This window comes from Sinocyclocheilus rhinocerous, unplaced genomic scaffold (genome assembly GCF_001515625.1).
Source record: "Sinocyclocheilus rhinocerous isolate Xijiao unplaced genomic scaffold, SAMN03320098_v1.1 scaffold1609, whole genome shotgun sequence".
Classification (NCBI taxonomy): domain Eukaryota; kingdom Metazoa; phylum Chordata; class Actinopteri; order Cypriniformes; family Cyprinidae; genus Sinocyclocheilus; species Sinocyclocheilus rhinocerous.
The window spans coordinates 222,342-233,418 of NW_015633539.1; the positions used below are offsets into that span (position 1 = coordinate 222,342).

Below are 11,077 nucleotides of genomic sequence, written 5' to 3' on the forward strand. Positions count from 1 at the left end.
CTGCGTCCTTAGGGGGGACCCTAAGGACGGCCCTGCAAACACACATAAACCACCTAATCAAAGTCTTGAAAATTACTAACAAATTAAGGATGCACCGATCCCATTTTTTTAGAACCGATACCAAAAATTCTGAGTATCGGACGATAACGATCCAATACTAGCACAGTTTTTTTTAAATCAATGTAGAATTTCTAGACCTCTGTGTGTTGACCTAATCATCACTGTTTTGTGTCTTAAACACAATCTACTAAATATAGACAACTTCATTCAGACCCCTGCTCTAGAAAAACTATGAGTAGGGATGTAATGATTCACTCAACTCACGATTCGATTCACGATTTTGATTTCATGATTCGATTCGATTCACGATTTTTTATTTATTTATTTTTTTTTACAAAATGAGATTTAAGACAAATTATAAATTAAATGTGTCCTTTTATTATTGCTTGGACAAAATGCTGCACATTTCTTTGTGAAATTGAAATATAACACTATAATAATATATTAATATAGCACTTGTATATTACTGCCCTTTTCATAAACTACCCCTAAATGAATCGCGATTTGTTTAGCATCTCAGCCGATTTGAATCGTCACATATTTGAATCGATTTTCAACCGGCTCGCGGTTAATCGTTACATCCCTAATTATGAGTGCACAATAATTTTATAAAATCTATACATTTAGTGAAAAAAAACCCCACTATTTAGTGGGGAACAAAAGTGAATAAGTGTAGGACTAAATCTGGTAAAATGTTAAACACTGCTCTTTGTATTGTTGTAAAATAATTAATAATTATTAATTCTGCTAAATGACTAAAAGTAAAAGTAAAATACATTCATGAAAAACAAGTAAATAGCCTATATATTAATACTGTAAATACTATAAAATAAAAGACATTTCTTTTAAATGTAAAGCACAGTAATGAGGCAGCAATATATGACAGATAGGACAGAACAAGAAAGGCTATTAACAATCTTTCATAGCGCTAAAGTATTATAACATAAAAGGCTCCAAATACAGAGCGGCACAAAGCGCTTATGCACATTCCGTGCACAGAATGATGCGCTTGAAGCAACATGGAGTCACAGTGTGCAGCACTCCGCATATAGAAAAGTTCAAAGCACAAAGAGAAGAGATATTGATGCGTAGTGTATCATATCTGTGATAGAGTCTTTTCTTTTAACTGTATTTTCAGTTACTGTGGTAATTTCGGTAATTTCAGTTACTGTGCATGTTAAGAATGATTCATAGTGTTCTCTACTCCAGTTTTGTGATCTAACAGACACCCGGTAGTAGTGTTAATTTCGTTAACGAAGACGAAGAATTAGTTGAATTACTAGGAATTTCACTGTTATAATATTTTTCATTTGTTTTAGCTGTTTTCATAATGTAGACAGAGAGATTGCATAAGTCTTTGGTATTAATTTATATAATAAAAAAGCCTATAATAAATCAGTACACTAGATGAGGTCAAATACACCATGTGTGTGTACACATTCTATTGATTTGTATTTACTGGAGAAAGTGCAATACCTGAAATGCAAAAATAAATTTATCAGATGACAGCAATCATTTACGATTATAATTTTGAGCAAAAATATTTTTTATCAGTTTAACCATTATACAGAATGACGAAAATGTGACTAACATTTCATTGACTAAAACCTGCCTAGAATGCTCATACATTTCATTGAATAAACAAAAACAGGACAAGTTTGTCTAAATATGATAACTAAAATGTACATTAAGACTAAAACTTAAATTTTATTGCTAAAATGTCAAGTTTTCATTGACTAAAACTAGACTAAAATACTTCAGGTTTTCTTCGACTAAAACTAGACTAAAATGTTGAGACATTTAGTTGACTAAAACTTGACTAAAACTAAATAGGATAAGGTTGACTAAATAAGATAAAAACTAACAAGGACATTTAACTCAGGACTAAGACTAAAATTGAAAATAGCTGACAAAATTAACACTACCCGTTAGAAAATAACATGATTTAGAAACAGCACTAAACTCCAGCAGTTTGAATGCTGAATGGAGGATGACTGACAGCCGCAGCGGAGAGAAGAGTTTACGCAAACTTGAATTTAACAACATTAATATTCATCTGTACCTCAAATTAATCGATGGAACGACTTCAGAAAACTTGGAATATAGTGCACGGAAACTTTGTTGTGCTTTATAACAGTGGCAACAAGCTGCTCAAAACGAAAGCAGAGATTCACAATGACAATTTCCTGTTAATTATTTTCACATGTGCATTCTCTGATGTGTTGGCAGATGTCAAGCCAAATCTGAATCCCTGAGTCATGCTGTCATCTGGGAAAGTCCTACAGAGACGGAGCAGGCAGACGTGCAGTGCTATAGTTCTGTGGGTTTGGTAATGGTCTGTTGGAGCAGGAAGCAGACGGGCATGGTTGTTGTGTGGAACGTGTGGCAGGGTGGAGCGGCCAAGCCCTTCTTATCTCCCTCTCAGGAGCAGATGTTGCCAGCTGTGTGGAGCAGCGATAGTGATCGGGGTGTGCCTCCTGTTGAGACTCGCTCCAATGGACTGGAGAGCAGAGAGGTGGGGGAGAAAGCGGGATGCATGGGGATACAGCTTTACAGGCCCAACCACAAGTACTGACAGCTGACTCACCCAAACTAAAGTAGGTCCAAACTGTGTTTCTTAAAATGTTCAACATCAACTTGGTGTTCATTCAAAACCAATGATATAAAAATTGACATGCTTGATATAAATCATATCTCAGCCAATTCCAATCTAAGTGAAATTTTGGAGTGCCACTTGAGATGACTATTTGAGATTTTCTGAAAAGATGTGTTCTCAACTGTGTACTTGACAACTGAATTATCAACACTAAGGTACACAATAGTACAACACATTAAACTGACTGTATGCCATGTTTTCTTTCGAGTCAAATGCGTCATCTACCCCTGACCTAAGTCCATTAAAATGCTTCACATTTCTCAGGCAATTACCCATATCATGTACAACGCTCAATGGTTTAAGAATGCAACAACGGCTGTCGACATGATCAGGTGCTCCTAAAGTAACTGTACGTCAACACCTCCGGCATGAACAAAAGCATACAATTTTTCCTTATGTGAAACCAGTTTTTCTGTCTGTGAAACCAAGAACTGACTATCACATAATGTCGGCATATAACAGCAACATGAGCAACCTGGGGGGGCCTTACTCAAGGGCACAATGGTTATCATTTCAGTGGAGATTGAACAAGCAATCTTACCTGCCTGTTTGACGGCATGGTGGACAGTGCTACAAATAATACTGGTATAAACATTTGTGTTGACAACACCTTCTTCACTAGTGAAGTATGCTGCTTTCCCAACAACACCAGTGCCCTAAAGGCTCTACTGAATGACAAGAGACCCTTAAAGGACATGGAAAAATGAATGCGTACAAAGAAAACTTAAACTGAAGTTGAGGGAAAGCAGGGACTCCTAACAGTAAAACAGTAGAGAGTAAGCTGCAGAAGAACAAGGTGAGGGATATTTTGGGAGTAGTAGAAGAACCTGGAGATGGCCAACAAGCTGAACCAGTTTTTTAATGGAATTTAGTCAAGATCCTCTGTGGTCCACCACCCAACCCCCATGACCACCAGCTCCCTGAGACCTCACAGCTCCAAATGCTTTTTGCCTCAGAGATTGTGACACAGAGATTGTGAATTTGTCTTGGAATTTACATTGGCATCAACTTACACAACTTAATTAAAAATATAGTGATAAGTAGCAGTATTTAACTAAATACTGGCCCACAGGGACGTTTTTGAGTGTTTACTCAAATGAATTGACGTAAGCTGCTGCACAGAAAATTTTTAAACAAATTGACTTCCACAAATAAATCAGACTTGAGGACTGCTAAAATAAAGTTTTCATTTGTGCCTCTGTCTGCTAGATGTGTTTTGTGCATATCAAGTTTGAGTTTATTCAGATACTTACGCTAAATGGTATGACATTATATTAAAGTAATAAATAACAAGAACTTGTTACTAGAAAAATTTAAGTGCACCGATTGTGCCCCTTTTTACAAGATGTAATACAAGTCTCAGGTGTTCCCAGAATGCGTCTGTGAAGTTTCAGCTCAAAATACCCCACAGATCATTTATTATATAATTTTGAAAATGCCTATTTTGAGTGGAAGCAGAAACACACTGTTTTCATGCCTGTATCTTTAAATGCAAATGAGCTGCTGCTCCCTGCCCCCTTTTCCAGAGTAGGGCTGTGCCTTTACAGCTGGTACCTCAGATACTCTGCCAAAAAACATCTGCTTGGATTTGATTATCATGTCTATCGCACTGAAATCGTGCGTTTTAAAAACCATATCAGTTTAAACTTATGATATAGTGTTCTCTTGAGTACACACATCCGTAGCATGCGCGCAGGAAGCGGCTGTCACATGGTATGCGAGTACTAAACTAAGTTCTCTTTCATGTCTTATTGCGCTTAAACTGTCAAATACACACAAGGTTATGTTAAAAACGCGCTACAAAAATAGTTGGTTATGTCTGTGAAGGTAAACAGCTGGGAAAGAAATTGCATGTTTACATTAGATCCGTGTATGAAGTGACAGCAGCATAATATGAAGTACCTACTGCTGTCTACGCTGTTATATGACCCAAACAATAAAATAAAAACAGAAAATCACTAACAGCTCTTGACCGAATAACTTCTATAACTTTAATAAGACTGCATTTCTAACTTGAATGCTGCTTTTAAATGCTCTAACGTGAAGATAAACATGACGGATTGTGTGCGGCTCACTCAGGGCGGGGTCTCTGCTAATATGGCGGTGTCAGTCAGAGGCCATGGGCGGGGCCTGAGCAATGTGATGTCACACTGCTCAGAGAATCACAACAGCATGTCTAATGAGACTGATTTGGTTTAATGTGGATTAAAACATAAGGAGTGGGTGGATTTTTATCATTGTAGGGTGGTTGTGTTCACACACTGCCAACACATTTATGTCCAAACACCATGTAAAAGTGGATTTTGCATAATAGGTGCCCTTTAAGTTACTCCCCAACAATGCACCACCTGTCCTTTAAGTTACCGTACAACATTGCGTTGCCACGTAAACAACTCTGGACCTACAACCAACCAACAGAGCCTGGCATTCATTTCTGCATGACAAATCCCCAAGCCACTTTGTGTTCACACCCTATGGAAACTTATATTTGCATCCATCTGTGTATATCTTCACAGCACAGCTTGCATCAAACTCTATATGACATGATATAACAAGCCACTTAAAAACTCTTATAGTAAAAACATTTCAAGGTCACATTTTACCTCAAAATTGAAAGAAAAAATATTTCTTGTTATCACCAAGTCTTCTTGTTGACAGATCCTCACCTCTTAGGTAACAAGAATACTGAGGTTTTGACCTCAACTATTGAATTACAGCTAAAACTGCACAATGCAGTCAGTCTGTGTCATGAGTAATTTTGGCTGTATAGTGGCATTTTAAGGCTCTAAAATATTTTGGCTTTGTCTGCTCTTTGGTCTCATACAACATGGATGGCCTTTGCCAATCCGTAAATCCTTTGGCTCTGAGGCTGATGCTTCTAATGAGAAAAGTGACTCAAAGCTCATTTCTTGTAAGCTAAACTTTTCCCATTCTCATATTCTTACATACATTGTTATAGAAAGTGATGCATCGGATCCTTCTTGAGCGACACACACTTTTGTCTACGCTTTAACAAGACTCATGTAACTGACCTTTCACAAGACTGGCACGCTGAGGGAATACCACAATCATGAGACAAAGTTGAAGCATGACACGCAAAGATGATCAAAGTCTTGCTGTAGAAAATAAATTTGAGAAAAAAAATAAGTTAAATGCTTGACTGAAAATACATTTTTGCAGTGATATAACGTTTCCTCCCAACTCTCACTATTAAACACAAAGATATGGAGTAGCTGATTGCAGTAAACCAGTAAACTTCAACAACCACCTCATCCTGAAGACTGTAGTATGTCAGCAGGTTGACGAGCTGTATAGTCGGCATGTCCAAAGGTTGGATCTGTGAAGGTCAATTTCTTTCCTAACTACTCGTCTGGCACAGGAGGATGGGAAAGCAGCAGCAACATTACTTGCAGTATCCAAGGTGACGCAGCTGGGAGAGTCAAAGGGCCTGTCACGTGTGTGTAGCACGAGGACTCTGTGTGCTGTTCTGGCCCCAATAACTCCAGCCTCCAAAAGCAGACTGGCTCCCACAGCCATTTCCTACTTTTTCAACACGGGTCTTTAACCCCGTCGCTGTCTCTCTCGCTCACTCTCTCTTTCCCCAGCCACACTTCCTGTGGGAACTGTAGGCAGCAAAGCCATTTAAGAGATTAACATCCCAGTCCTTTCAATTTAAAGAGGCCTACTACTTTAGTTATTAAACTCATGTTAATTACATTGAGATAACATTAAACATACTGGCAGTTAGTAGTATGGTGTATTGGCCTCACCCATATTAAAGAAAGCTGTTTTTATGGAGAATATATATTCCAGTAAATACTAGGGATTAGGGCTGAACGATTTTGGAAAATAATCTAATTGCGATTTTTTTTTACCAATATTGCGATTGCGATTTAATATGCAATTAATTAAATTAGAAAGGATACGTGTCTGTGAACCGTTAAAAATACTAACATTTGTTTCATGGGGATTAATTTTACATGCGCAAAAAGCAGCAAACAACAGAACATGAGGATTCACATGTAAAAGGAGTAGTTGCTTCCACTGTTAGAAGGAAAAAAATTTAAGTGATTGCGCCGGTGCCGCAAGCGCACACAGTTAAGCTTTGCTACCTTGACAATGCAGCCTGTTCATTATCATAATAAAACACCGTCAGACAAACATATGGAAGAAAACACACTGCTCGGTTCAAATATGTAGTAAAGTCTGTGCCGTTAAGCGTTATCACCGTACCGCCGTGATGTTATGCAAAACATTTTGTTTTACGTGGATATTGGAACGCCAGTGAAGTAGGCTACATAATAAATAATATTTTGGCATTCAAATACATCACGAATACGGAAACATTTGATTGTGTCAAATGAGAGACCCAACGTTGGTTTCAGTTTCGTTTTAGCCTAAATTAATTCGTTTTGGCTTGTCGTTTATATTGCTATAGCTTCTTATATTTTTAATTCTTGTTCTTTTCTAAATAGGCTACTGTTAATTGAAAGGATTTGTTGTGGAGTGAGGGGAACTAAAATAGCCTAGCTATGTTTACAGTGTTTATTATAATGTTTGTAAACATTTCGCGTCGGCATTAGGCCTATTTCTGAATGAAATAATAAAATACGACTTATACTCGACTTGCGTTTTTTTTTCTAAAAAATTCGTATTTTTTTTATATACGTGTAGCGTAGGCTATTTTAACCATGCAGCAAACCATTTTAAATATTTTGATAAATTACTGAAAAAAAATTAATAAATGACTTTTTAAACCATTTAACTGATTGTATTAATCGGTCAAAAATTCTTATGGTCAGTTAACGGTTAACCGGTTAAAATGAACATCCCTACTAGCAACCACTGCATTTTAATCATGATCCAAACAGAGATGCTGCATACATTCAACATGAGCAGTTTTTAATAGAGATGCACCGATTGCAATTTTCTTGGCCGATTCCGATTTCCGATTTTTCGTTAATTTGATCTGCCGATACCGATTTTTGCCGATTCCGATTTTCTTTCTAAGAACTATAATTGACAGCATATACAAACAAAAATCTACTTTTCTTCAACGCAAAGTTTTATTTTCATAAAAAAACAAGTAATAAGAACAAAAAAAAAATGGCAAACAGCACAAATAAATGCAATAGAATAAAGAGAGCTATGAAACCAAGTTTTTCAGGTTATGTAAGTTTTTATTCAAGTAAGAAATACTACAGAAATTAATCAAATGTAAAATAACACATACAGTGTTATTTTACATTTGATTAATTTCTGTAGTCTTCATTGTAAAAATTAAATACAGATTAATGCTTACCATTAAAGTTATAAAACGTATTCAGTCAAGAGCAGAAAAGGATTTTCTTTGTCTTTATGAGGAAAATCGTCCGATTCCGATCCCTGGCCGATCGATCAGTGCACCTCTAGTTTTTAATCTAAATTAGATTGTATGATTTCGAAATTTGAAGCAAAAACAGAATGGTCTGACTTCAGTTTTGTGAAACTACACACAAAAAATAACTGCATGAAACAGCAGAGCTGAACGAGACGCAGATTCACTCTCTGCCAGCAGGTGGCGCTTAAAGCGTTTCCTTGGTTTCCGCTGTAAACAAAGCAGCGCTGCACTTATGAACTTTAATATGCATTATAATATCCATTATACAAAGGCAAGAGGAAAAGAAAAAATACCATCTAAACTTTTCTAAAGACAGTAAGTTCCCCTCAGACATACATTCATATAAACTCCTAACCCTAATTGAATCGCGATTTGTTGAGCATCTCAACCGATTTGAATCATCACATATTTTACATTCATATAAACTGCCCCTAATTGAATCGCGATTTGTTTAGCATCTCAACCGTTTTGAATCGTCACATATTTGAATCAATTTTCAACCGGCTCGCGGTTAATCGTTACATCCCTAGTAAGTACAAATGGAAAATAATTAATTTTCAAAAAATAGGCCTGCTCCTAAAAGCAAAGAGAAGCAAAAGGTCAAGCCACAACATTTTAAACTTTATGTACTGCTCCCTAAGAAAACAGTGTGATTACATTCGGGATACATCACAATGGATGATTACTTGTCCAACAACAAACTAATCAATTAGTAAGATTTTTTTCTTATTATTTGTGGCAACTGTGCTTTAGCTAACCTCTGTGTTGTGTTTAAGACAGTGCATCTTGTTTTGCAAAGGACCGCTAAGAAACATGTCCTATTGAGGTCTGGTAAACCTGAAACCAGCCTCTTCATGGATTCCATAATGCCGAACAGTTGACAATGCACTAATTAGTTGAATTAAGTTAAAATCCCAAGATTGTGGTGATGCACCGAAATTTCAGGCACTGAAAATTCAGCCGAAATAATAAGACAAAAGGTTATCGCTTCTCCTTTGACATTATTTGACAGTGTCAGCATCTAGCTATTTCTTGCACCCAAAGTGGATCAGCTACAACAGGTTAACATGTCAGCAGTGTGGACGCACTTCACCGTGACCAAAAATGATGCTAGATTAGCAACATGTCAAATTTGTTTGGCTGAAACATCGAGAGGCGCATGTTTCCAAAGAACTTTACTACGACTAGCTTTAATTTATCACCTGAGAACAGGATCCCTAGTTCAGTTAGCCAATTACCAAAAACTGAAGTTCGGTTTTCAGCTAAGTGAAAATTCATTTCAGTTTCAGTAAAAATAATTATTTTGGTGCATCACTACTAGATTGCTTTGAATGCTGCTTAATGACACCAGCATTGTGTGTGTATCATGCAAATCCAGTGAGTATGTCAGAAAGTTAGGGGAGTAAATCACAGTAATGCTTGCACATATCCCTTTCAACCGTGCAGTATGAAGAACTGAAACAAGTACTGATCGCACATAAATACTAACAGGGCGACATTTGTAAGAAATCCCAGTGTTTAATAGTCTAGTTTAAATCACCACAACTTTTAAAACCATGACATTGTGTCACTTCCTGTTGTACTCAAGCTCCACCCCTCCCCCTCTACTTCTGTGCCATGATTCACTATGACCAGAGTCTGAGAGGGAGATCTCTCTACTTGTTTCTCTAATTTCTCCCAACTCAGCCCATGTTTACTCAATCACACTTTGTATTATCAAAAGCTTTCTGAAACACATTTGTTCTTACTTCAGAAATGAACAATAAATCGCATTTGTTAGTGAACTCTTCTCCTCCCGTGTCTGGTTCGCTGGGGTGTGCGCCACCATTAGCACAAGCTGAGGCATGTCAGATGCAGTAAGAGGGGGGTATTTAATTAAATGGGCCAAAATGACCATGTGGAACTGCTCATATATTACTCATCCTTTCTCATGTCATTTGTATTTACTATAAGTGAAATGTTGAAGAATGCAGGTCTATATTTACAGGTATGTGGTCATACACAGTCCCAAATGGGGTCCTTATTACTAATAAGTAGTGCTATCGCCTCCAATACACTGATGCAAAAGTTATGTTCAGAACACTATTAATATTTCTGCTGTAGTACAGTGATGTCATATAAATTGATTTATTTTGCAGCAATATAATTTTGTATCCTTCAACTCAATGCACACAGATCATGAGCTGAACTCAGTATTTGATCGAAATGGCAAAAATTAGATTACAAAAGCCAAATAACACTTTTTGTTTCAGAGATGAAAATTGGTAGCACATGACCGTTCATGAGCTGAACTCAGTATTTGATCGAAATGGCAAAAATTGATTACAAAAGCCAAATAACACTTTTTGTTTCAGAGATGAAAATTGGTAGCACACTATGGTTTGAAATGTTTGTTGCATAATGCATTCTGTTCACATACTACTTGCCTGTTTTTTTCCCCAAAACCAACTCGACACTATCTCCGCCCCACAGACGATTCTAAAGATTTCATTGGTCATGTCAATAACAGTCCTGATTGCCTACTGTTTGATTGAGTTGACCAGTGAATTCGGCTGTGGGGTGGTGTTTTTAAACTTACCTGGTTTGGGAACAAAAATAGTTTACATAATAGTAGGAAGTATGCAGTGTCCACTAGGGGTGTGACGAGATCTTGTGGCACGAGATCTCGCGAGATCCGATGTGTCTCGTGAGATCTGACTGGTCTTGCGAGAACGTGACGATATCCTCGCGCAGACCTTTCAGATATATTTGCATTACACTGGCTCGTTCACAAGTGGTGGTGGTATGTAAGATATTTTATGTTCACATCAGGCAAGTGGTCGCATGATAAGCGGGAAAATTACGCAGTGTAGTCTTTATCCAGTCATAAAAACAGAATTCACAGTTTAATGCGGAATGTCACGGAATTTGTCAAATTTTGAATGAATTAATCAAAAGTAGGCCATTACACTTAAATCAAATCACGATATGGACTAGTATCT

The 11,077-nt window shown here is 37.1% G+C and overlaps 1 protein-coding gene across 5 annotated transcripts in view; it reads right to left on the reverse strand.

The window, feature by feature from the left end:
* Nucleotides 1-11,077, reverse strand: part of LOC107744318 (rho guanine nucleotide exchange factor 12-like) — an 87,639-nt gene that overhangs the window by 68,690 nt on the left and 7,872 nt on the right. For 2 of the 5 annotated variants that reach the window (XM_016557889.1, XM_016557888.1), the window contains exons 1-2: nucleotides 5,985-6,093; nucleotides 5,749-5,832 (exon numbers count right to left, since the gene is read on the reverse strand). The exons of 2 other annotated variants lie outside the window; for them this stretch is intronic. In XM_016557889.1, the coding sequence (XP_016413375.1) occupies nucleotides 5,749-5,832; nucleotides 5,985-5,989 (89 nt within the window). In that variant the 5' untranslated portion in view covers nucleotides 5,990-6,093. Of the gene's footprint in view, nucleotides 1-5,748; nucleotides 5,833-5,984; nucleotides 6,094-11,077 lie in introns of those variants that run through there. One more of the 5 variants, XM_016557892.1, reaches the window with a different exon arrangement.